Consider the following 27,647-nt stretch of genomic DNA (forward strand, 5'->3'; position numbering starts at 1 on the left):
TGATTGAATATCAATGTATTTAGGAAGCAGAGTTGTAAATGTCAATGCAAAACCTCATTACATAATTGCACCTACCCAGAGAAATCAATGTAGTCGGAACTAATCTGCCTGTGGCTATATATATACACATTTCCACAAACAATATTTTTACTCAAGTTCAATACACACCATAAACACACACTAATATTTTTAGCAAAAGGGACCCCATGCTATATGCCACTGTATCACAACACGTTTCAGTCCTTGTGTCATTTAGGACCTTCAGTAGGGGACCACTATTTGCAATAGTGTGTTTTAGCTAGCATATCTTAACAGTACACTCTGCAATGTGTTATTTGGTTCCTATACAAAATCCTTTCTATAACCTTTAGTATAGCTTTTGTTGCTAGAGCTTACGCATAAACCTTTTGTAAGCAAATGTCTTATTCTGACATCACAATTTTTTGCGTATACATTTTTTGAAGACCAACTAATTACCTTTAAATACTTAATGTGGGGGAATTATCCACAGCTTATTGTGGTCTAGTGTCTTAGCATTCCATACTTTAAATCTATTGAGTCAGTGTACAAGTTAAGTATATAGTTCAGCAGGCTAACTTACAATGATTTAATTCATCCCAGCCCCTCATTTAATCAGTAAATGGGACCCATAGGTTTCCAGATGTAGCCCTGTTCTTCTAATGCCTTTTCTTTCAATTGCTTATTTTGACAATCAATTGCAGAGTCCAGTGTTTTTCCTCTAGTGAATACTTTTGAGCCCTAAATGCTCTACCAAAGGCAAGTTGCACCATCCCAGGGGAGCCCAATAGACCACAGTACTGCTGCATCATCAGACTTTGAAAATAATATAAACTAGGAACATATTGGCGGCAAAGGGACCATGTAGCACTCATCTGATTGGGATTAATGCGCCCAAAGGGTGAACTGATTTGAGACTCATTTTGTTATCTTCAAATTTAAGAATTGGCAAGGGGTGAAGAACAGAGGTTCGAGAGCCTCTCGTACCTCAGGAATTTTAAACACCAACGAATTGAAACACCACATGAACAGTAAAATATGTTGCTGGCATTTATATGTATTGACTGCCCATGCTATGTACGGAAATATATAAAAACACCAACCACACCTTTAATTGTTCACTATTTTTTGGTGCGTCAGACTGGTGTCAGTTACTACAGTTAAAATGGGTTTCAATACTATTGCCCATTATTCAATCAGTGGAGACACTTACCTTGCATAGTAAGCACCCCACACATAGTATGCAAGTTGGCAGCAGTTTAGGGGAGGTGTATAGAACTTAAAATCACCCCCAATCTCCTGTTTGTTCAAGTGGTGCTGTGGCTAAAGGCACTTATGGACGGAGTTCACTGTGGGGAGGAAATTCCCCATAAGGGTGGGTAGTATCTGCAGATGCTATGAATACATGCTCACTAAAAAGACCACCTTTCAATGACACTTCAAATTATTGTTCCAGTATCAAAATAATCTTAAAACCATTCTGTTTTTCTTTAAAATGAATGTTAGTACTTACTTAATATCTTCTCCATAACATATAGTTGTATCATCAGTTAAAAGTTCACAAGCGTAGCCAATGTTTTCTGCAGTTTCTGTAACAAAATAAAACCGCCACAATTATTTCTCTCTTTTCAATGACACTTTCCTCTGTACTCCATCACACATATCAAGTCAATGTCAACTTGTGAGATATACTCCTGCTCCTTACAGAAGTCTAACCGAAGGACATGAACATCCATGGTATCATTAAGGAGATATCAGTGGAAAATGCTGAAAAGGCAAAATACATGCAGAATGCACATTCAGACGTTTGTAAAATCGTGACTCCCATTACACCGAACCAGGGCATGGGGATATCCCTGCTCTCCTTGTTCGGTGTAATGGACTAGGGGATTGCGGAGGTATCCCCGCTTCCAATACATGGATAGCTGGGGACAGTAAAGTAAAGAAACAAAACAAACAAAAAAAGGACCCTGCAGGTCCGACCCACGTTAGTGGAAGGGAACGGACACCGCAGGAATAGAGGGGAGTCTGCAGCACAAACAGAAGTGTGTGGCCGAAAGGCAAGTAGCGAGGGAAGGGAGGGAGGGTTTCGGGATGCGGGCAAAAGTGGTGTATGTTATCACTGCACCTCACTGTTTTTGTAATCCGCATTTTTTTGGTCGACATTTTCGGCGGCAGTGATCCCATAGACCATTAAGGATATTGGCTTTGCTAAATCCACACTCTGTAACGTTAATAGCAAGCCACTGATGTTTGAGATTGTAAACTGGATTAAACCCTTTACGCGGGCTATGATGTTAAGAGACATGCAAACATTAGACAAACAGGGAACAAATCCGTTTTCTCCCTGCTTTGGCCAAGCACTCCAATTACAATTGTAAAGATGCTGAATAGGGTCACAAAGAAATGTTGTAGACCACTACTGAACTACATGGACAAAGAGCTGACTTTTGTTCTACACATTGTTTCTAATAAATACACATTAAGATAACCATTCCTGCTAGCCAACCCACCGCACAATCATACAAAACACACATTGAGAAGAAAGATGGTCATGATTCCAGAAATCAACAGAAGAACAAGTTACTTACCAACTGGTAACGTTCTTTCGATTGGATGTTCCTCCAACATATTCCACATCTTTGACATGTAATGTCCACAGCTGTGTACTTCGGAAACTTTTTTCGGCAGAGGGCGTCCTGCGCCGCTGGCGTCGGGTCGATGTCCCTCGAAGGCCTCCGTCAAGGGCGACATTGCCAGATGTTATAAATAGGACGCATGGCGCCCATAGCCTCAGTTTATGTTTTTCTTCCAGAATGTGTGACATGCAAATATCCAATGCCTGCTTGATTGCACATAGCCTTGCGAAACCCAAGCTGCAATCGCATAGGAAATTCTCCAGAGGGGCAGGCTGGGAGGGCGATGTGGAATATGTTGGAGGAACATCCAAATGAAAGAAAGTTACCAGTTGGTAAGTAACTTCTTCGAATGGATTGCATCCTCCAACGTATTCCACATCTTTGACAAATTCCCAAAGCAGTACCAGAAACAATGGAGGAGGGAAAAGAATTTAGAGTAACGGCAAAATAAAGAACTGCCTTACCAAAGGCCATATCTTGACCATGGATTGTTTCCAGGGAGTAATGTTTAACAAAGGTGTGGATAGAAGCCCATGTCGCTGCATCACAAATATTCCAAATAGGAACTCCCCACTGCAGGGTTGTGTAAGTAGCCACGCCCCTAGTGGAATGAGCTTGCAACCCTTCAGGAGGGTCCTTACCCGCCAAACGGTAACATTCAGTAATTGTGGGGATAATCCACCTGGACAAGGTCTGTTTTGTAACAGCCTGGCCCAATCGGTGACCAGCATACCCCAAAAAGAGTTGATCGTCCAGTCTGACCCTGGACATCCTAGAAATATAAAAGCTCCGAGCTCTCCTGGGATCCCACCTATGGAGTCACTCCTCTTCCTTACCAGGAGGAGGCTAGAAAGGAGGAAGAACCACGTTCTGGCTCAAATGAAATTCAGACACTACCTTTGGTAGAAAGGAAGGACGTACCCCCAGTACAACCCTATCCTTGTGGAACACAGCAAAGGGCGGCTTAGATGAAAGGGCCTGCAATTCATTCACTCTGCGAACGGAAGTAACCGGCACCAAGAACACGGTCTTGAAAGACAATCTCAAAAGGGCTAGAGTGCAAAGGTTCAAATGGAGCACCATCAGGAATTTTAACACTAAATTCAGATTCCAAACCGGCACCTGGAACGGGGATGGCAGGAAAACATTAGTGAGCCCTTTAAGAAATTGGGAAATCAAAGGAATCTTAAAATAAGAAGATTCTTCAGACGAGCGCTTGAAGATAGACAGCGCCGCCAGGTAACCTTTAATGGTACCCACTTGAAGGCCCCTGTTGGCCAAAGAAAGCAAGAAAGACAAGAAAGACAAGACCATGGGAATGGAACACTGAAAAGTATCAACATTTTGTCCTCTGCACTCTGCACCAGTCGCAAAACTTACGGCAGAGGTACATGGATTCTGTTGCTGGCAAAAAGCAACACCTCCATCAAGTCATCCGGAGGTCCCAATCCTTATACCTCAACCTTTCAGATACCAAGCGTGAAGGATGAGAGCCCTGACCTCTGGATGGAAAACCTGAAACCCCCCACACCATCCCCTGAACCCCCCCACCACAGAAGATCCTGGGAGACCAAAACTGGAATCTGAACGGGATCCGATATCTTACCTGAGAACTGCGACCACTGCATCTTGAGGACCCATTGCAGGGATCCCATCCTCAGCCTGGCTTCTGGCACCAGAAAAATACAGGATGCCATGAGGCAGAGCAACCTCAAGAATTCGAAAGCCGGGAGACTCTGGGCATGTTGAAACTTTTTCACCATCTGCACAATATGAGCCCTTACCTTGGGAGGCGAGCACTTCAAGAACGTGTCCAACACAGCCCCGATGTACTGGAGCTGTTGGGAAGGTGTCAGATGCGACTTCTTGAAATTGAGGAAGAAGCCCAGCTTGTGGAGGGAGCCGCAGTTGAGACCGAGGTGATCCAATGCTTGCTCGGGAGAAGGCACAAAGATCAGTCAGTCATCCAGGTAGGGGTAGACATGAATCCCCTCCCCTCACCTGAGATACGCTGCCACCACCACCATTAGCTTGGTGAAGACCCTCAGGGCGGAGGTCAATCCGAATGGCAGGACCCAAAACTGAAAGTGTGAGTCGCCAGCCGCAAACCTCAGGTATTGTGTGTTTGGGACGAATCGGCACATGAAAGTAAGCATCCTGTAGGCCCAGAGACCCCAACCAATCCTGAAGTTGAAGGACCTGGAGGACTTGAGAAAGGAGTTACCATCTTGAACTTGTCCTTCCCGAGAAGTTAGTTCATCCAACGTAAATCTAGGATGTGTCTCAATCCTGCGTCTTTCTTTGGAATCAAAAAATATGGGGAATACCAACCCTTGTTCCTCTCTGCTACAGGCACCAGTTCTATTGTGCCTTTCTCTAGCAGGGTCAAGATTTCCTGCACAAAGAGCGGATCCGGAAGCTTCAAAGAGATTCCCCGGTGGATTGTCGTGAGGCTGCTGCAGGAAGGGAAGGCAGTAACCGTGGGCTATTGTATCCAGAACCCACGCATCCGAAGTAATGGCTCGCCATTCTTCCAGATGCTGAGCCAGCCTACCCCCAACGGGCGAACCATGGGACATGGCCTCATGACTGTTTTGGAGCAGCTGCGGCAGTGCCTGAAGGCAACTAGGCAGCTGCCTGAGTGGCTTTGGCACCTCTATTTCCTTGACCACCATGGATACTTTTACGCTGACCCCTTTGACTGGCAGCCCCTCTCGTTCTACCAAAGGAGGAGTAGTAACAAAAAGAACGGAACCTCCCCTCCACTGCTGTACCCTAGGACGAAAAGGCAGAGGTTGATGCACAGCTGTGCTCAAAGATTTAGCAGCAGCTTTTGAGGTCTGCAACCTCTCAAGGCTCTCGTCAGCCTTGCTGCCAAACAAATGCGCGCCATCAAAGGGCATGTTCGAAAGACGGGCTTGCACATCCAGAGCAAAACCCGACTTCCGCAACCACGCAAATATGCGTATCATGGTACTCGCAGCCATGGACCGGCTAACACTGTCGGCCATGTCCAAACCCGACTGAAGGGATTCAGACATGGCATCCTTGCCATCTTGCACGAGCGCAAATAACCCATCCCGCTCTTCCCCTTTGGGAATATGCTCAGCCGTAGAAACAATTCCACAGAGTGTGAAAAACTTTGCCTAGGTACAAGTTTGCCTCAACTCTTCCAATTGACTGTCTCCAGAAAAGACAGGAGCCACATCAGGCTCAACAGGGTCCATATCAAAGTCTGACCTTTCCTCCTCCTCATATGTCATCAAGAGGAAGGTAAAAACCCTGCCTCGGGACAGAAGAGGGTCTGGAGTCGACCACAGGCCTCACAGACTTAGAAGTAGCCTTCCTTGGAGGATCCACCGTATCAGGGATCTCCAACTGTAAATTTCAGGCAAAAAGCCCCAAAGGCGTTGAGGGTGCCGAAGGCTTTGGGGTTGAGAGCGCCGACGGCTTCGGCGTAGACGTCGATAACGGCGGCAATGGCGACGAGGGCTGGTACGAAGGCAAAGCTTCGATGCCGGTATCCGACCTCGAGCCCTTACCAGGTTTCTGCGGTCTGAATGGGACCTCGAAGGTTCCCGGTGAGTCGCATCGAGGATCCAAGCTCGAAGGCATGCGAGCCACGGTACGAGACCATTCCTTGCCGGCTTCATCAAAAAGGCGCGGACGGAACTGTGCCCTGCGATTGAAAAATCGCCAACATCTGCTCTCTAAAGGCAGCCTATTCCTCCGGAGTCAAGGACTTGTTGGACAAGCCACTTTCCTCGCGGCTCCATCCTTAGAGGACAGGGAAGGCGAGCAGTGATGGCACTTCCTAGAATGCTGAGACGAAGATGAATGGCGGTAACCACTCCAGAACCGAGATCCCCGTGACTCCTCCCGACGCGGAGAGTCACCCCTCCAATCGTCGGTGGACATCCCCTTCGACTTAGATTTACAGGACTTACTGTGTTTAAAACCCCTACCTACCTGAAGCTTCCCCTTACACTCCCCCGCAAGGCCTTAGCAGTCGGCATTTGGAACAGTCGTACGTTGCGACTCTCGCCCAATCACCACAAACAAATGCGATGCGGGTCGGTTATCGAAATTTTAGACTTGCAGTCCCGGCAAGTCCTGAAGTCAGATCGCAGAGTAGGAGGGGTCAAAGAAGAAGAAATATTCACAAGGAATACACGAGGCATGCCTAGTCTCCAAAGCAAACATGTTTGCGGAAAGAAATGAACTGAGGCTACGGGCACCGTGCGTCCTATTTATAACATCCGTTGACGTCGCCCTCGATGGAGGGATTCGAGGGACTTCGATCCAACGCCAGCGACACAGGACGCTCTCTGCTGAAAAAAGTTTTCAAAGTACACAGCTGTGGACATTACATGTCAAAGATGTGGAATACGTTGGAGGACACACTACATTTGAAATGGTACATCTGAACATGAACTACAAATGCTAGACATTATCAACATGGAAAAAGGAGGAACACAACACAGACTGCAGACTACTTTTGTTGAAGCTGAAGTAATCTTTATACAGAGTCCGACAGACTGTAGGAAAAACTGGCCTGCAATAAAACAGCAATCTACACCTACCATTAGAAATGTGTGATGACACCATGAAGACATGTGTCTTCGGTAATCATGGATATTCTAGGAAACGTACATTTGGGCTGTTTAGGTATGTATAACTGTAGCTGTGAAGACTGCTCACAGAGGTGGGTGCTCGCTGCTGAGAACTCTGTGCATGCTGCAGGTCACTTAGCAGCCACACTTGATATTTGGAGCGCTAAAAAACTGCAAAAAGTGTAAAAGCAAATGCTATGTTGCGCTTAACTATCATCACATGTATCACATGTAAAATAAAGAGAAGCTACAGCTTTAATGCGCTTCCCTGGTATTGTGCCATTTGCAAACAGAAGGTAACCAAAGGCTCCAGTAGCCCTTCCTTTGCCTCATAGCGGCAGCTCGGATCCGAAGGGTGCCACAAGGTGTTGGAGGATGCAGGAAATCCTAAATCAGTTCAATGATGGAACATTTTATTTTCCGACAAAGCAATCAAAAACAGAAAATCTTATATTTGTAGGACACCACAAAATGATTAAAGGTAACATTCAAAGCAATAGTCTCTAAAAACAAAGGTTTGTTTGCCGTGTCAAGTCAACTTTACAGTGGTAAAAAAAATTACAGAACAAAGTTCAGGATAGAGCTACCAGCCTGTGTGGTGGGGGGGGGAGGGGAATGCATTAAGTGTATGTTTGGCCCTCTAGTATTTAGAAATGTTTGAGTTTAGTCAATCTGACTGTTAAGATGGATTCTCAGAATCAGCCTTTTGGACAGATTGAGAAGCCACCTAGTTCTGGGGAATAGGGAAAGACACTAATGTCTAGCCAAGCTACTAAGGTTGTGTGACTGAGCAATAAAGCTTAGACTTCAGGGAGTGAGACAGTGGTGAAGGATTCAGTTAAACACATGCAGAGCACTGTTAACAAAAATATGAGATAGATATATATATATATTTAGGAAGGCCTTGTACAACTCTTATCAATCAAAAATAATAAGTCAGTAATTCCCTAAACACACATTAATATATACACATTCACCTTTGGGGTGCTCTTGCTACACTTTACTTTCAAACACAGAAAATCGGAATTTAGAAGACTATTATAGCAAAGCAAGCGAAGAACATACAAATGTAAATATTAAACCAATTTGCGAATATATCCAAGTAACACTGGAGTTCATTCACAAGTCACAGTCTTATGAAAATAAGGCCCTACACTTCAAAGGTTTTCCGTTGCGAGGAGAGAAAGTCACAAGGTCCATGGGGTCACTGGTGCAGATGGCACTTTTGCCTTCAGGGTTTAGAGCTGGCTAGTCAGCTGTTCTGGGCTCTGGTGAGATTGTGCCTGGTACTGCATGTTAGGGCATTCTAATTTCTGTGATAATTCCCTTCTATGTTAGAGACCCCCAGCTCTTTTGCTGGACTTTAGGACTTTTAATTTTTATCCTCGAGTGAGAGACCTTTTTATCACGCCCTCATGTATTTTTCTTGATTCGAACTGTGTTTCTCTTTTGGTTTTGGAGTCTGAAACTCCTTAGGCATATTTTTGTATTGTGACACACAGGACCTTCAGTGCAGTGTCACAGAAGTCCTTTGAATTTCTCTTAAGGTTTAAATACCTTCTCCTGGATAAACTACTGTTTCCACGAGTAGTAAAGTGAAATTGACTTTACTTACCTTTTTCTCTTTGTAGAGCCAGCACACTATGTGGAGTGCTGGGGGATACTTACTATCCCATTTTGTCTACCTTCTCATGTACCATTTTTATGTTACCCTTACTACAATTAATGGCTGGTGGCAGTGGTTTATTCTTCCTACCATTGTGCATTTTTACCGCAGGCTGTATTCGCAGCTGCAGTATTGTACCCATTAGTGCCCATTTTGTCAAAATGGCCCTGGTCGTCTTTTTTTGCCATTTCTTGTTTGTAAGGTCCTTCTTGAGATTTACTCTGTGCGCCAAACCAGGTTTGGTCCCTTTGTTCATTTTGTCTTTCACTAGTGAAGCCCGCCTCAGACTCCAGCGTGTCTGGCAGGGCAGGAAGCAAGGGAGGTTCCCGAAACTCCCTGTGCTTAGTCTCCATGGTTACAGGAATGCACCCAAAGGTGATTGGCCGGCTGGCTTTCCTTGGAGGACAACCACCCTGCTGTGTGAGTGATAGCTAGGCTGCAAACGAATGGGAGAGACTTGCATAAAAGGCGAGGTCTTTTGCAAGGAAGGCAGAGTCGACCACTGGACGAAGGAATCCGAAGAAGAACTTGGAAGAGAAGCTTGCTGCAACTCCTGGACCATTGGTTTGCCCAGTGACGCCCTGCTGCAGTGCTGAAGCTTCAAATTCGCCTCGACTAGGGAAGCCCTGCAAAGGACGACTTCTCCCCTTGGGTTGGTGGGACCAATTGACCCCAAGATTAACTCACCTGGAAATCCTTGCTTTGCTAGCTGTACTTCCATTGCTGCTGCAGGAACCGAGTGCCAGGAGGTAGGAACACCAGAATCAAGTGCATCGTTTTTAAGTCGGACCCGAGCTCCAGGAAGATCTTCCAGACTCCCTCGAAGCAGGACTAACCAAGCCTGAGCCACCTCAACAGAGTGCTGGACCCCAGAAGCAAGGTAAATCCACCAAGTGCTATTTGCGCGAGAAGCTGAAACAGCGAAGTTCCGCTGATCTGAACTTTACCCATTGCTGCCGCCGACCTTCAAATCGTAGTGCAGGAGTCCCCAGACGTCCTCCGTCTTGTCCCCACGACTGAGGCCCAGGTACAACAGGATCTGTAGGACTACAACAGGAACAGAAGCCTGCTGGAACCAATTTCTTCAGACCTAAGGTACTATAAACTAAGGGGTACTTAGTTCTTGTTGTGTAGCTTGCTAGCTCTCAGTGGAGAGAGACATGCATTTTCTGCCTTTTACAGAGTTACATGCAGCTTTTCCCATCACAAGTCTCCCAGCTTGTGGCCTAACAATGATTTCTTTTTCTACAAAGCGCTCTAGCATTGTGCAATAATTTTTACTTACCTTCAAGAAGTGACTCAGCTCCCCTAGACTTTGTTCAATTGACATTGGCTGTCCTGGCTCCCTGAAGACTCTTCTAACCTCTGAGTGTGTGCCTTGATCTGTCCCTCCAAAAAGTAAAACATTCTTTACTTGTTTAGCTGGGAAAGGGTTAATTTACATTGCATTGGGGGGTTTAAAAGTGCTTACCTGTTTGAGAAACGTGTTAACCATTGTTTCCTTCCCCAACCTTTTCCTTTTTGACACCAATCTCAGTATTGCTCTAAATTTTATGGTCATTGCATCGGATTCCTTGCATCGACATGCATTTTCATTGAATATTTTCCATCTAAAAAAAGTGCATTGAATGCATTTCTTTTTTTTGTTTTTTGGGGGTTCCCCCCAATCCCTGTTTTTTACCCTTTAGAATGCACCTTAACAAAAATTAACTCTTTACCCCCCAAAACATATGCATTCGATGGACATTTTTTAGATGGAAGATTTTCGATGGAATGGCATTAGATGCAATGACCAGATACCCTCTAAATGTACCAGTTACATATCAATGTTCAGTGTCCTGGTTATTGAAGTCACCCGAGGGTGTAGGAAGTGTGTGTGCCATCGCAAAAGGGTAACAAAAAACCTTAAGTGCATGTGTTATTTCGATACTTGTCACTGTGAAACTCCGTGTTGCAACCCTACAGCTCACATTGACCCCTCTTGAGATAAGCCTGGCGGCTCACTCTACCAACTTGTGTAGACTTATACCAAAGGTTGGGTTACCTATTACGAAGACAACAAGGCTGGTGCAGTCTGCCACAGGGTACTGCATACAATCTTGCCTAACACATTGTATAATGCTTCCAGACATTGTGCCATTTACACGTTTATGCATACCTTTTTTGTCACCAGTGAGCACCCAAATCTTGATGTCAGCCTTAGCAAGTTTAGAAATGGTCTGTGGAACTCCATCTTGTAGTTTGTCTTCAATAGCTGTGGCACCAACGAGCTGGCAAATATTAAAAAGCAAACACTTAAAACACGGTATCCATAGTCTTCTAAACAGCACAGTAAAGAGAGGTACACCTGTAACTCTTAACAGTACAGACATGTAAAAATATATAGGCGAAATATAAACCACTTGAGGAAATGGTATCCCATTCTGTAAATCAAAGCTACTGCTCGAGAGATGTACTTAAGCATAGTTGACTTTCAAAATAGAACTTGGGAGAGATATGCAAGCTATTAGCTGCTCCATTTCTAAAATGGAACATTTCAAAGCAATTGTAAAGGATAGGAAGTACATTACCTGAATTTATATAATTTTACTTTATACTGCCGAGTTAAACATTCTTGCAGCAGATATGATACATTATCCACTCATCGGACACTAGACTAGTCCTGGTTATAACTTTGCATTCTGGGACTTTTAGCCCACGATTTCCCATTTGCTGGTCTGCTTCAGTTATAGGGTAACAGGTAATTTCTCGTTTTACCCCACTGGTGCAGCTAGATAGACAGAGAGGCAGCCATACAGTAGGGTAGCCAAAGGGGCCCCAAGAAATCCACCCCACTGTTCAAGAACCAGCAGGCCAGGAAGAGCCGGTTGCAGAAGGATCACATGGCCCACTCAAAGCAATGAAGATCAATAGATGGGGGTTTGCTTCAGAACCCCACCAGTTCTCTACCCAGGAGGGCCCCTACAAATGGAGCCACCTATAGGATCCCCACCATCCCCCCTGACCCCTCCTGTCCAACCACCACCCGTCTGATCCCACCCCTGCCCCTTTCCATCCCACTTTGTCCCCCAGACACCTGTCCACCTCCACCCATCAGCCCCCGTCCACCCCCATCCCACCCATGTACAATAAGAAAAACCAAACCCAAATAAATCCAATCGACAGCAAGTATAAAAATACCATATTTGTTAACCCTGAAAACACTAAACCATGAAAACAACAGGCAAGTGTTTCCACCAAACTACTACTATGCACATATATCAGTGAGTTAATGATCTATGAAAGCCCTGTAGGCCCGCCCGTCAGATTGTTACATCACCCTATCCCTCGCAATCATTCTACAAACCGGATGTTGTTTAACAAGTCCAGAAGCCGCCAAATTTCGTGCGATAACGAACTCGCTCGCACATCCTCTCAGCACAACCACTCCCGCGGGGCAAGTCTGAGTCATCCATGTTATCTGCCAGTCTGCTGCGTTATCTTTGCCTTGCCCCTTTAGTTTCCCTGCATATCTTCACTGTCCGCCATTATCCTGCTGCATTCATACCCGATGATCAGCTGATCGCACGCACATAGTCAAGAGTCATCTGGCGTTCAAGGTCCTTTCGGCTATCGTTGCAGCAGTGCGGATGCCCGGAGAAAGACGGAGAGTGTTTTTCAAATAAAACACGTTGAACCGAAATTTCAATGTGGCGCCATTTTCCTGGTCAGTAAATTATCTCAAAATTAATTGTATAGTTACAACAAGGTTTAAAATCATACCCAACACATATGGCTTTGTTTAGGACTCCGTTAATCCATTGCAGTAGAGTTGTTTTTAAAAACATCCAGCCATTGCATAGCCTCATTAGGGTCAGAAGTACTTTACTCACCTTCTGGAAACACCAATGCAAGCAAGTTGACCCTGTTTAGTAAGGCCTTCACACCCAGAGATCTTGCCAAGACCTTTGGTCCTTTAAAAGACTTTGTGATTAACAGAATTTCTTTTGGGTAATCTGGGTAAACATAAATCCGAATGACTCTGAAGTAGGCAGTTTCTTTCCTCCTAGCCGCCCTCAAGATATCTTCCTTGGTTCTGGTATTTATAAGGGAGACCAGGATCTGCCTCGCTTTCAGATGAGTGGGTGCTTGCTGAAAGAGGTTATAACGGCCCACTATCACCTAAAGCATCGTTAACGAGTGTGCCTAGGACATGTGGTGTAAATGATCCCTTGACTAAGAGCCTGCAAAGTTCATGGAAGAGACTGAATGGCTACCTGGGAATTGAGCTGGGGCCTCAGTCTGGATGAACCTGAGAATCAAATTAGAGGGTAAGGTTTTGTTTTGGGCCGCGTGGTTCCTTGGTGGGGTGCAATGGATAGCAGACCTTTTCAGGAATGGGAGATGGATGACAGCTAAGGAATTACAATCAACCTCTAGTATTTCGAATTTTTGTATGTCAGATTATCGGAAAATTAGAAAGGCAATTGGTGAGGTTAATGTGGAAGTGAAGTTAAATGTGGATTTGTTGAGACAGAAACCAAAGCTGGGAGAAAGTGGTTTGGTAAGCCGCGTATATGGATTGATTGTGGCTGAACATAAAAGCAATGTCTCGCTGAGGGAGGAATGGAGTCGACTAATTGGAAGTGACATTACAGAGGATCATTGGTTGCGTATGTGTGTGAATGTGAGCCTTTATTCTCTGGGGCTGAGAGATCACGCCAAATTAAGATCATGAATCAGGTTTTTTGGATGCCAGAGAGACTAGAAAAGAGAGGACTGAGTGATAATTCAGATTGCTGGGCTTGTGTGCATGAAACTGGCACGCTAGAAGAACAAGTTACTTTCTTACCTGGTAACGTTCTTTCGATGGGATGGTCCGACGACGTATTCCATAAGTATGACATGTAATCACCACAGCTGTGCTGCTTCGGAAACTTTTTCGGCGTCTGCGTCCTGCGTCGATGACGTCGATGCGCCGTCGTCGAGGACCTCCTCCGACGTCCGACATCATCCGATGTGATAAGTAGGACGCACGACGCCCATGGCCTCAGTTGTAGTTTTTTCCCCCAGAACGTGTGACATAAGTCAACTGCCAGTAAGGCACAAAGCCTTGCGGAACGTAAGCTGCAATCGCAAAAGAAATTCTGCAGCGGGGAAGGCAGGGCGGGAGCGATATGGAATACGTCGTCGGACCATCCCATCGAAAGAACGTTACCAGGTAAGAGAGTAACTTGTTCTTCGAGGGGATTGGGTCCTCCGACGTATTCCATATCTATGACAGACTCCCAAAGCAGTACCAAAAGCAAGGTGGAGGGAAAGAATTTAGAATCAAAATTTAGAATAGCCAATCAAATAGCAGAGCAAAGGACCGCCTTGCCAAAGGCCAGATCCTGTGCTCGGATGGAATCGAGGGAATAGTGACGTACAAATGTATGTACTGAAGCCCAGGTGGCTGCATCACAGATGTTGAGAATAGGAACACCCCTCTGCAGGGCAGTAGACGCAGCCATACCCCTGGTAGAATGGGCCCGCAAGCCAGCCGGTGGGTCCTTACCCGCCAAGCGGTAGCACTCCGAGATGGCCAAAATAATCCAGAGAGACAAAGTCTGTTTCGTCACAGCTTGTCCCAAACGCTTCCCAGCGTAACCAATAAAGAGTTGATCATCCACTCTGACCCGGGACATGCGTGAAACATAAAAGCTTAAATCTCTCCTAGGATCAAGCTTATGGAGCCTCTCCTCTTCCTTACCAGGATGCGGAGGAGGATAGAATGCCGGAAGAACAACCTTCTGGGCCAAATGAAATTCCGGCACTACCTTCGGAAGAAAAGAAGGACGAACTCTAAGGACAACCCTGTCCTTGTGAAATACAGTGAAGGGAGGCTTAACTGAAAGTGCCTGTAACTCACTCACTCTGCGAGCGGAAGTAACCGCAACTAAAAACACAGTTTTCAGAGTTAACAGCCTCAAAGGGCAAGAATGTAAAGGCTCAAACGGAGCACCCATAAGAAACATAAGAACAAGGTTTAAATCCCAACCGGGCACCGGGAAAGGTGACGGAGGGAACACATTAGTGAGCCCTTTTGGGAACTGTGAAATCAAAGGGATTTTAAAGTAAGAACATTCTTCAGACGAGCGCTTAAAGATGGACAGCGCCGCCAGGTAACCCTTGACGGTACCCACTTGCAAGCCCCTGTGGGCCAAAGAAAGTAAAAAGGACAGAACCATGGGGATGTCACATGCAAAAGGATCCACATTCTGAACTCTGCACCAGTCGCAGAACTTACGCCAACGGTACAGAGACTTTGTTGCTGGCCTTCGGGCCGAAAGCAACACCTACATCACGTCTTCAGGGAGGTCCCAATCCTTATACCTCAACCTTTCAGAAGCCAAGCATGAAGGTTGAGGGATCTGACCTCTGGATGGAGAACCTGACCCCCTCCTCCCGTGAGAGCAGATCGTCTCGGTAGGGAAGACGACGTAGAGGGCAGATGGATAAGTCGAGAAGGTCCGGGTACCGCGTCCTCCGAGCCCACGCCGGGGCAATGAGGATCATCTGGGAACCAAACTTCCGTAACCTCCGCAGCACTTGCGGGATGACGGGGACTGGAGGAAACGCGTACAGCAGCGGGAATGACCACTCCACCACGAATGCGTCTCCTAAGGCTCCTTTTGGTGGAAATTCACGCGAGCAAAACCTTTCGCACTTCCGGTTGACACTGGAGGCGAAGAGATCCACTTGAGGGGTCCCCCAAAGGGCGAAGATCTCCAGGAGAATCTCGTGAGCCAACTCCCACTCGTGAGAGATCGCGCTCTGCCTGCTCAGAGCGTCCGCCGTCACGTTTTCGGCTCCGGCCAGATGAACTGCCGAGATCGAAACTTCCTGCTGGATGGCCCAGAATTCGAGCTGCATCGCCTCCCTGCACAGAGGAAGTGACCCTGCCCCCCTTTTTTGTTGAGGTAGTGCATGGCCACTGTGTTGTCCGTCAGGATCAGGACATTCTTCCCTCGCACAGACGGCAGAAAAGCCTTCAGGGCTAGCCTGACGGCCCTCAGCTCCAACAGATTGATATGGAGTCTGGACTCCGACGGAGACCAACGACTGCTGACTGTCAGCCCGTTGGCATGAGCTCCCCATCCCGTGAGGGATGCATCCGTCACGATCGTCACCTCCGGCCAGGGAAGCCAAAATGGAGCCCCCTTCATCAAGTTGCCTTTGACGGCCCACCACAGAAGGTCCCGGGCGACCGAGGACGGCACCTGAATCGAGTCCGACATCCTGCCGGAGGACTGCGACCATTGCGTCTTGAGTGCCCACTGCAAAGATCTCATCCGCAGGCAAGCCTCTGGCACCAGAAGAATGCAGGATGCCATGAGGCCGAGCAACCTCAAGAACTCGAACGCTGGGAGCGTCTGGGCATGCTGAAACTTGTGCACCATCTGCTGAATGTGAAGAGCCCTCACCTGGGGAGGAAAACACTGCCCCAGGGAAGTGTCGAGCACTGCTCCGATGTACTGGAGCCGCTGTGTTGGCGTCAAATGGGACTTCTTTAAATTGAGGGAGAAGCGCAGCCTGTGAAGGGAGCGACAGGTGACCGATAGATGATCCAGGACTTGCTCGGGAGAGCTCCCCCTGATCAACCAATCGTCCAGGTAGGGGTAGACGTGAATCCCCCCTTGCCTGAGATGCGCTGCCACCACCACCATGAGCTTGGTGAAAACCCTCGGGGCGGAGGTCAATCCGAACGGCAGGACCCGAAACTGAAAGTGCGAGTCGCCAACCGCGAACCTCAGGTACTTCTTGTGCTTGGGATGGATCGGCACATGGAAGTAAGCATCCTTGAGGTCGAGTGACACCAACCAGTCCTGAAGCTGAAGGGCCTGGAGGACTTGAGAGAGAGTAACCATCTTGAACTTGTCCTTCCTGAGGAGTTTGTTCAAACCGCGCAAGTCCATGATGGGTCTCAATCCCCCGTCTTTCTTTGAAATCAAAAAATAAGGGGAATACCATCCCTTGTTCCTCTCCGCTACAGGCACCAGTTCTATGGCGCCTTTCTCCAGCAGGGCTTGAATTTCCTGCGCAAGGAGCGGATCCGGACTCTGCAAAGAGAGGATCCCAGGTGGATTGTTGCGAGGCCTGTGCCGAAAAGGAAGACAGTAGCCGTGGGTTATGATCTCCAGAACCCACACATCTGAAGTAATGGCTTGTCACTCTACAAGATGCTGCGCCAGCCTTCCCCCAACCGGCGAACCATGGGACATGGCCTCACGACAGAGTGGGAGCGGCTGCGGCGTTACCTGAGGGCAAAGAGGCAACTGCCCGAGCGGCCTTGGCACCACGGGTACCCTGTCGTCCACCTCTGGTACCCCTGCGTTGGCCTCTTTGACTGCCAGCTCCTCTCGCTTTACTGAAGGATGAGTAATAGCGAAAGGAACCACCCCTCCACTGCTGTCCCCTAGGACGAAAAGGCGGAGGTTGGTGAACTGCAGCGCCCAACGACTTCGCTGCAGCTTTTGAGGTCTGCAACCTCTCAAGGCTCTCGTCAGCCTTGCTGCCAAAAAGGTGTTCACCGTCAAAGGGCATGTTGAGGGGCCGGGACTGCACATCAGGCACAAACCCCGACTTCCGCTACCATGCAGGGATGGTAGGGTACGACGCCTGCTTCGCCGGGGCCGTGGCCGCCTGCACCACCAAACTCTCCGGAGTGGGGTGCCTGGTCAAGTAGCAGGGGTCGCCACTGGCTGGACGGTATTTCCGCGACAAGGATCTGCCCACCGCCGGGAGACTCTCCGGAGCAGTCCAAGCCGCCGCCACCCTTCTCTGTAAAGCCATATGGAACGGCAGAACCGGGTCAGTTGGGGGACCAACATCAAGGATGTCTGTCAGATCATCCTGCACAAACTCCCCTGGGGGAGCAGACCATCCCAAGTACTCAGAAACCCTAGCCATAAGGCGCCGGTACGAGGAATCAGCATGAGAGCCAGGCTCAGGCCTACAAAACTCCACCTCCGGAGAGGTGTCCAGTCCACTGGCATCATGCAGTGACTGTCTCAACTCGTCAAACTGACTATGGCCCGAGACAATTTCATCCGGAACCTGACTAGGAACCAGGCCATCAGAATCCTCATCCGCCTCTGAAATATAGTCCAGGTGGCGAAAAGAAGGCACTCGAGAGTGCTTGCTCTTAACCAGAGCCTTCCTAGGGGGTCCACCCGTGCCCTGGGGTACCTCCGACACAAAAGGCGTCGATGGCATCGAGCGAATCGGCGCCAGCGTCGAGAGAACCGGCATCGGCGCCGAGAGGATCGGCGCGAGGAAATCGGCGTCGACGTCGAGGAAATCGGCGTCGACGTCGAGGAAATCGGCGTCGACGTCGAGGAAATCGGCGTCGACGTCAGATGCAGCGCCTCCAGAATCGGCGGCGTCGACACAGCCCTCGAGGCCGGAGCCCCGAGCGTGTCCCTCGACGACCTGAGCGTCGACGGCATCGACGACTTCCTCGGAGCCAGAGCCTCGAGAAAGCCTGTCGACGCCCTCAACGCCACAGACGTCGATGCCTTCTTCGAAGACCTCACAGGTGCACACGGTCTCGAACGCGTCGGGGACCGGGACCTGGAACGGGTACGTCGAGAACGAGTCCTTGTCCGAACGGGACCTCTCCCGTGACTCGTGTCGACCACTCTTGCGAGCGGTGTCTCTCGACCTCACACGACCAACCCCACTCGGGGGCGCGGACGGCTGAGTACCCTGCGACTCAAGAATCGCCAACATCTTCTTCCCGAAGGAAGCCCATTCCTCCGGCGTCGCACTGCTGGAGGGGTAAGCGACGTGCCGGGGAGCCCTCCGAAGGGGACCTGGAAGATGACCGATGTCGGCGCTTCCGAGAATGCCTCGAAGAGGCTGAGGAGTGGCGAGACCGACTCCTAGAAGGAGACCCACGAGACTTCCGACGATGACACGGAGAGTCACCCCTCGAATCATCCGTCGAAAGCCCCGCAGTCTTCGACTTCCGGGGCTTGGACACCCGACCTACCGACAACTTCTTCTTACGTTCGCGTAAGGCTTTGGACGTGAGCGACTGGCAGTCGATACAGTCATCCGTGTCGTGGGCCTCCCCGAGGCACCAGAGGCAGGCGTCGTGCGAGTCCGACACCGACATCTTGGACCCACACTCCCCGCACTTCTTGAAACCCGGACGCGGGGTCGAAGACGAAGTAGACATCTTCTGAAGGATTTTCACAAACGAACAGGTTCGAAGAACCGAGAAGAACAGAACTCCAAAGAGTCGAGGCGTTTAAACCGAGAAACACGAAGCAACACGTTCGCGGAAAAACCGGAACTGAGGCTATGGGCGTCGTGCGTCCTATTATCACATCGGATGACGTCGGAGGAGGTCCTCGACGACGGCGCATCGACGTCATCGACGCAGGACGCAGACGCCGAAAAAGTTTCCGAAGCAGCACAGCTGTGGTGATTACATGTCATAGATATGGAATACGTCGGAGGACCCAATCCGCTCGAACATATATTATGGGAATGTACAAGAGTGCAGGGATTCTGGTTCGAGTATGATGGAATCTGTGAAAGAGTACTGGATGAAAGACTTGCTCTTAATTTTAAGACCATCGTGTTGGGAAGTGACGACGTGCTGGGAGATCTGACTACATGTCAGCAAAAATGGATCTTCAGAGGAGCAATGGTGGGGAAAAAAATATTGAGAGGATGGAAGACGGCTGATTCCGTTAGTATTGAGTTGTGGATTGAAGAAATGCTTCATTTGGCAGAGATGGAAAGAGTGCTATATCGGAGGGATAAGAAGCTTGCTTTATTTGAAAAGATATGGGGTACATTTCTCTCACTGTACTGATCAAACAACCATAGTTGTGAACCCTGGGGTTGGTGGATGGGCAAAAATTGGAAATGGTTTAACTAAATTTTATAGAGAAATAGTATATAGTATGTAATTTAACTTCCATTATGTTTCATTTGTAAATACTGTAAACTAAAAAATACTACGCACATACATTTATTCGCAATGTGTGATCTTGCTAGAGGACACCAAATCTTTACTTTTAGGGAAGTTGGAAATTATTAATTTCCCCCAAAATAGATTAGCTAAGCAAGGGAAGTAAATCAAAAGTTCAGTTACCTCTAAAAGACTAGAATCAAGCAATAGCAGAACGTTGGGGGATTCCATTTATTTTTTTTTTTTTTTAAAACCTTTATTTTTGATTTTTAAAACATTAAACAACTACGCACCCACATTAGGGTGGTTTTAACTCTGCGCCATGTCCTACCTCCCCCCCGCCCTCTCCTCCCCCCTGCCCCCCCGCTCAGTCCTGTGACTCCTATGGGTGTGCAGTCTTTTTCCGGTTACTTGAGACATGTGGCCGGTGTTGTTAGCTCTGTGTCATCACAGCTGGCTTGTTCCTGTGCCAGGGGTGCCTGGCCGAATGTCAGGTGTCTCTTCAGCTTCGTTTAACAGGAATTGTACTAACGGGCCCCAGATGTCAGGTGGGCGGGCATGTAAGGGTAGTGACTTAATAAAGTCCGTTTCCACATCCTGACAGTAAAGAATGTCCCTGCGCCAGGCAGGGATTGTTGGAGGGGGGCCTCGACCCCAGGCCATAGCCACTCTCCTGCGGGCAAGTGTCAACAGGAGTCCTGCCAATGTCCTTGACGGGGCGGAAAGTGATTTTGTCATGCCGAGTAAGGCTGCCGTTTGGCTCGGTTGTATCACCTCACCCACTATTGCTGCTGTCGTCTCCAAGACTCGGCTCCAGAAGGGTGTTATTTCAGGGCACTCCCATGCGAGGTGGACGAAGTCTGCTGGTTGCATCCCACATCTCTCGCAGTTCGCATCCGCCTCCGGGTGGTGTCTGTTAGCTTTTGCTGGTGTGTAATAGGTCTGGTGGAGGAAGTTGAAATGAATTAGTTTAAGGCGAGAGTTGAGAGCTATTTTTTGTGTCTGTTTCAGGATGTAGGTCCAATCTTCCTCTGGAATGGTCATGTGTAGGGACCTCTCCCATCTGGTCTTTGCCTGAGTAAGTTTGGGTGTCGTGTCTGTGATGATGGATTTGTAGATTTGCGACACCAGCTTGCCCTCGCCTTGCGCCTGTATGGCATTGTGGAGTAGTTGCCAGGTTGGGGGTTGTTGGGGGAAGTCTGGCAAGAGAGCTTGTAGAGTGTACCTGGTCCTGAAATATAGGAATGTGTCAAGTGCGGTGTTGCCGCCTTTCGATTTTGCTTGTTGTGGTGTTATAAAGCCGTCCTCCGTGAAGAAGTCTCCCAGGGTCTTTATTTGTAATTTGTCAACCCACTGGTGAAATACTTTCTCAGATGTCAGTGGAACTCCTGGGATGAACTTTACAGGCAATAACGGAGAGTATCGAGGTTGTACCCCGTATATTTGAGCCAGTCTCTTCCAGACCTTGTACGTTGAAAGCATTGCGTTCATGGTGCAGTTGGGGACGGGAATTTGGCTGAAGACGACTGCTGTTAACAGGTTTGGGGTAGCCAGGGCTCGCTCCACCTGCACGTGAGGTCTGATTGTATGGGTGGCGTACCAATGGCTGAGGAATTGCGCCTGGGCTGCCCAGAAGTACTTCTCCAGGTCTGGGAGGGCGAGGCCCCCGCTCATCACCGGGAGTGTCAACGTTGCGTGCGCCACTCTGGCTGGTTTGCCTGCCCAGAGCAGCTCAAGGACCATACTCTTTAGTCTTTTCAGGAAGGTTTGGGGTAGCAGTATAGGGATATTGGTGAATAGGTACAACAGTTTTGGAAGAATCACCATCTTGACCAGGGAAGCTCTCCCCCAGAGCGTTAGCGGTAAGGACTTCCACCGCGTCACTTTTTCCTGGAGGGACTTGACTACCTCTTCGTAGTTGTCGCGGAACACCTCGTGGTAACTCAGGGACATATGGACCCCCAGGTACCGGACTTTGGACGTTTTCCATGTGAACTGGAAGTCATCCGCGAATGGTTTGGTAGTAGGGGTCAGCGGGAATATGATGGACTTCGCTGGATTGACCTTCAGGCCGGAGGCTGTTCCAAACTTGATTACCTCCCTCATGACCGGGTTTAGATTTTCTTCGGGATCCCGAATGAGCAATGCCACATCGTCTGCGTAGAGGGACGTAATGAGCTTGTGCGGTCCGATTACGAGCCCTCTTTGTTGTCTATGCTCTCTTAGGTTGGAGGCCAACGGTTCCATTATCAGGGCGAAGATGAGTGCTGAGAGCGGGCAGCCCTGTCTGGTGCCCCGTTGGAGCTCTATGGGAGCGGATTTTGCCGTGCCTACGATGATGTTGGAGCGTGGCTTGTTGTACAATAGAGAAACAAGTTTGATGAAGCGCGCACCCAGCCCCATTCTGGTGAGTACGGAGAACATGAACGGCCATTCCACTGAATCGAATGCCTTCTCGGCGTCGAGGAGGACTGCGATTGCTTGAGCTGAGGGATCGAGAGCTTCGATGACGCTGAACAGCCTCCTGATGCCAAAGGTTGTATTGCGGCCCGGTATGAAGCCTGCCTGATCTGCTAGTACCAAGGTGGGCATCAGTGGTAGTAGTCTGTTGGTAAGTACCTTCGCGAGTATCTTGTTGTCGAGATTGAGGAGGGAGATGGGTCTGTATGATGCACAGTCCTCCGATGGTTTGCCTGGTTTGTGCAGAAGGATGATGTTGGCTTCTCGGGTAGAGTGGGGGAGGGATCCCTTCTCCAACGACTCCTCATAAACTGCCGTCAGAAGGGGAGCGATGGTGTGTGCGAAGGCTTTGTAAAACTCCCCGGTTAAGCCGTCTGGGCCGGGAGCTTTGGAGTTCGGGAGGGATTTTATGGCATCAATAATCTCCTCTTGAGTGATTAGCTCATTCAGCGGTTCTCGCAGGGGTTGTTCGACCCAGTACAGTTCAGTATCCTCTAGGTACTCCCTTGCGGCGGTTGGGTCTCCGTTGTGTCTAGTACTGTAGAGTTCTTGATAAAACAGCCTGAATTCTTCTGCCATGTCTTCGTCGGTGTGGGCCATTTGTCCCTGTTTGTTCCTGATCCCTTCTATCGGGGGCAGTTTATTGTCGGCTCTGACCAAGTTTGCCAGAAGAGCGCCCGGTTTTTGCCCCTCGCCGTATTGCCTGACCAATCTGTCGCGGTTTAGGAATTTCACTTCGCGATCGGCGGCGTTCCTGAATCTTTGTAGCTCTTCTCTCAGGGCGACTGATCTTGTTGGGTTGTTTGTGTCGGTGCCTTGAAGTTCTAGCTGTTTTAGCTTCTCTTCGCTGGTTGCCAGCTCCCGCCTTATGAGTTTCAGGATGCCATTTTCTTTGGCGTGGCAGACCCCTCTGATGTAGCACTTCAGAGTTTCCCAGAGCGTGCTGGCTGAGGAAACTGACCCTGTGTTGGCTTCAAGGAACATCGAGATCTCCTTCTTCAGTTCCGTCGCGAAGACCTCGTCTCGCATGGAGCCTGTTTTGAAGCGCCACCTCGTTAGGGGAGGTTTGGGATTAGCCGGGATGAGGACGAGAGTTACTGGGGAGTGGTCTGAGAGAGTTCTTGGTTGGATGTCGCATGAGCCGCTGGTCCATGGGCCGTTCCTTGAGGTCAGAAGGTAGTCGATTCTAGAGCTAGAGTTGTGTGGTGCGGAGTGGAATGTGTATTCTCGCCGCTCTCCGTTTGATGCTCTCCATGAGTCTTTCAGGTCGAATGCTTTGCATATTTCTTTTATTTGGAGGCAGGCTCTGGACGGAGGGTGTGGGGTAGCGTGGGATCTGTCTTTCACCGGGTTCAGCACTGTGTTCATGTCCCCACCCCAGATTATGGTTGCGGGGTCTCGAGACGAGAGATGGGATAGCACCCAGCTGAAGTTGTCAGGGCCGTCTACGTTTGGTGCGTAGGAGTTGACAAGGGTGATTTTTTGGCCATCTATGATGCCACTTACGAGGACTGTCCTCCCTTCGATGTCTTTGGATGTGTGGACAAGGCGGAAGCCAATCCTCTTATGTATAAGGATCGCTACTCCTCTAGAATATGACGAGTAAGAGGAGAAGTACCTGTGGCATCCCCAACTCTTGGCCCACTGATGGTCCTTCCCTGGGAGCAAGTGTGTTTCTTGAATCATGGCTATGTCCACTTCATGTCTCCTTAGGTATTGGAGGATTTTCCTGGTTTTCGATGGGACATTGCCTCCTCTTATGTTCCAGGTTATGACTTTGAATGGAGTAAATTAGGGTCTATGTTGATTCGTCGTCTGTTTCTCAAGATTGTTGGTATTGTAGTTGGGAGTGATCTGGCGGATAGAATGGAGTCGGGAGGTTCGGAGGTTGGGCTTTGTGTTTGCGTTAGTGAAGCGGGGGGGTGTGGGGGAGATGGCGCGGAACCTGGATGCTCCTCACTGTTGAACCATTGTGAGGATACCCACCTCAACTGGAGGTGGTGTGGTACACTTAACTTCCCTCCCACGCGCGGGCAAACCCCAACAGACCCGCGATGTTCCCTTTTCATCAACAAACAGTAAGGGTTGCTGTGCGTGGGGCACTAGGTGCCTCCCGGGAGTCAAGGGTGGCTCTCCTACGAACTAGAAGTGTCACTTTCTGCGGCATGGGTTTGCGTGGATGCGCTGGAGGCAGGAGGTCGTCTCCCTCGGCTGCCCGGGACGATTATTATGGTGGTTCTCTGCGCCTTTGGTTTTCGCGCTGCGGCCTGGGGTTGTTTGGGGCAGGCCTGCAGCCAGCTCGGTCCAGGTAGTCGTTGGCTTCATCAGGTGTGTGGAAGAAGAACGCTTTCCCATCATGTTGAACGCGAAGCTTTGCCGGGTATAGCATTGAGTAGAGTATTTGGTTGTCTTGCAGTCTCCTCTTTACGGTGGTGAAGGAGCGTCTCTGAGTCTGTACGCTGGGGGAGAAGTCTGGGAAGAACTGAATTGGATCTCCATCGTACTGGAGGTTCCCTTTTTCCCTGGCTGCTTTGAGTATCGCATCGCGATCTTTGTAATTTAACAGTTTTGCAATAATTGGCCGTGGGTTTGCGCCTGGGATTGGTCTTGAATTTGGAATTCTGTGGGCGCGCTCGACTACGAATAGCTGGGAAAGTTCATTCCCGAAGAGCGCTGTGCAGATCTGTTCAACATGGTCTTCCATTTTGCCTTGAAGTTGTTTTTCCCTGATTCCTAATATTCTGATGTTGTTTCTTCTTGAGCGCCCTTCTAAGTCTTCATTTTTGGCACAGACTGCCTTCATTTGGGTTTCAAGGGTGGAGATCCGCGTGGTCAGTGCCGACGTGCCGTCGTCTAGGTCGGAGACCCGTTGTTCCACCGTGTCGAGCCTATCGGCGTGCTTGTCGAGCCTGTGTTGGAGTTGGTCTACTTTAGACGAGAGATTGTCTAGTTTGCTGCCTAGGTCACCAATCCCCGCCTTGAGGTCCATCAGGATTTCCCTAATGTCGAAGCTTGGTATCTGCTCGTCCGACATGGAAGTAGCGGGTGTTGGGGACGCTGTTCTGCACCCTTCGTTGGGGGGTTTGCTGGTATGGCTTGCGTCGAAGTTCAATTTCTTTTGGGTTTTGTCTGTTTTCCCCATTACGCTCTTGTTTCTGCGTTGAATGCTTGACCACCCCCCACTGGTGTTTATAGCGAGTCCGATGCTTTCGACCTGGTGGGGATGGCGAGTGTTCACCGTGCCGGAGCGCGTTCGTGCTCTCCGCTGAGTGAGAGAGATTTAGGGTGTCTTCCGGTCTTGGCGGGTATTGCGCTGTTTTGTGAGAGGCCAACAATGTCCACCTTTGTCGAGCTGGAAGCAGCTGAGTGTGGGGCCTGGTTCGCTCGGATTATGGGGCAGGTGATGTGCGTGCTTGGAGCACCCGATTTTGAAGGGGGGATTCGTGGCGCCTGGCAGCGGGGGTAATCTTCGTCGCTTTTGGCGGGCGCTCCGGTTGCCGTCTGTTGGGACTTGGTCAGGCCTTGGAGTGGGGAGTCGTTGCCGGGTAATGGGGCTTGTGCGGCGTCGGGATGAAGGGGCAGCGGGAATGTTCTGTGGCCGTTATTCGGGTGGGCGCCAAGGCAGGCAGTCTGTGTGGGGCTTGTCGTTGCGCCTCCTGAGTTTACACGGTGTCTGGCGAAAGGGGTTTGAGCAGCCTGGTGGGTCGGGAAAGCCGACCTTTCGCGCTGGATGGGGATCCTACCTTCGTGTCTGGCGATCTCCGCTGGATTTTCTGCCTGGTCGCTGCGGGGACGGAGACCGTGTGTCTCTGGGCGCTGTCGTGCGCACGTCAACCCGTTCTCTGGTGTGCCCTCGGTCTCTGACCCAGCGGGTCGCTGCCAGTTCTGGGCGCCGGGTGGCTCGCCGCTACTTCAGCGCTTTCGGGCCCGGGTTGCTCCTCCCCTCTTGGCCTGTTGCTGGTGTGGTCCGCGGGCCTTGGCGCTCGAGCAGGATCTCGGCCGGTGCTTCGCCGTTGGGGAGGAAAAAGGTCTCGGGGTGATCAGAGGCGCCTTCCTAGCGCACCTGGTAGCAGATTTGGGTGAATTGGATGCCGCAGAGGCGAGGATGTCGCAGGATTAATGGAGAGCCACACGGAGCTCTCTAGGAGGCGGCCATCTTGGATGGCTCTCTAGCGCCCTCTCGGGGGATTCCATTTATGCCAATAGAGAGAAAGTTGCAAAAAGAAAATATGTCCGAACACTGATGATTGCGCATGGTCCATCACTGACCTTCACAAATGGGCTGGCCTAAACCAGCTCACTAGTCACCCTCCAGCAGGTACACAAAGTTCTGAAAGTCAGCAAATCACGAGGACCCAAAAACCTGCCCAACACCCAGGGCACTCCCACACAGGATAGAGTACGAATTTACCACTAATGAGGGTGAACAGATGCAACAAAACGGCCATTTTGGCCATGCTTTACGGTCCACACAAAGGGATTACATAAACAAAATGACCAGGACTTGGTACCCCTAAACCTACCATTTAGGTTCATTGAGCTACTAATGGTGTACAAGTGACTACAAATCTGGGTTAGCATCAACTAAATTGGCTATCGCTAGCCCACACAAAACTGCTGCCAGGCCGATAAAATCATAGCACCAAAACGTCCTGTAACCATAAGGGCTAACTGTTGAAGGAAACTGGCTAAAAATAAAACTAGAAAACAAGCATTGGCAATGCCAACAGTTTGAGCTTTTGTGTCAGAATGGGAAAGGCATTTGCCAGGCAATGCCATAGTGGTATTAACTGGCTATTGATTGTAGCTGGTGCAAAATGATGGGTACCTGGCATCTAATAGCAGTGACTGGTAAATGCCTACTACTTCTACACAAACCAAAACTGTGGTTTTGCCAATGCTTATTTTTAACATGATTTCAGTGAAGGACACACAGTGCTTATAAATTGCATGGCTGAAAGCTGACCTGGTCAAGACGTTTTTATTACACCAGTAGCTAATTCAAAGCTCCAATTAAGTCATTAACTGCCAAAAGACTGATTTGGCTATTTTCTAGCCAGGATCTGATTTGGGAAGACAAGTTCGATATTCTATGCTTGACAGTTATCAGATGCAAGCATACACTTTTTGATTTGGTGCCCCAACATTTTGTCACTGCCACTGATCAAAAAGGGAGCATCATAGCTGTGGTGTCGTGAGTCACGAGATGCCCACGATGGAGTGACGCAACTCCATCACGGTGAATAAAAGGGGTTTCCCTGCACATGCGCTCCAGAGTGCAGGCGGAGCTTGGACGGAACGCA

The 27,647-nt window shown here is 49.1% G+C and overlaps 1 protein-coding gene across 1 annotated transcript in view; it reads right to left on the reverse strand.

The window, feature by feature from the left end:
- Positions 1–27,647, reverse strand: part of ATP8B1 (ATPase phospholipid transporting 8B1) — a 958,513-nt gene that overhangs the window by 344,288 nt on the left and 586,578 nt on the right. Inside the window, exons 19-20 of the mRNA XM_069627043.1 lie at positions 11,095–11,206; positions 1,532–1,607 (exon numbers count right to left, since the gene is read on the reverse strand). Coding sequence (XP_069483144.1) covers positions 1,532–1,607; positions 11,095–11,206 — 188 coding nt within the window. The remainder of the gene's footprint in view (positions 1–1,531; positions 1,608–11,094; positions 11,207–27,647) is intronic.

The sequence above is a fragment of the Ambystoma mexicanum genome, chromosome 6p (genome assembly GCF_040938575.1).
Source record: "Ambystoma mexicanum isolate Mex_15411 chromosome 6p, UKY_AmexF1_1, whole genome shotgun sequence".
Lineage (NCBI taxonomy): Eukaryota > Metazoa > Chordata > Amphibia > Caudata > Ambystomatidae > Ambystoma > Ambystoma mexicanum.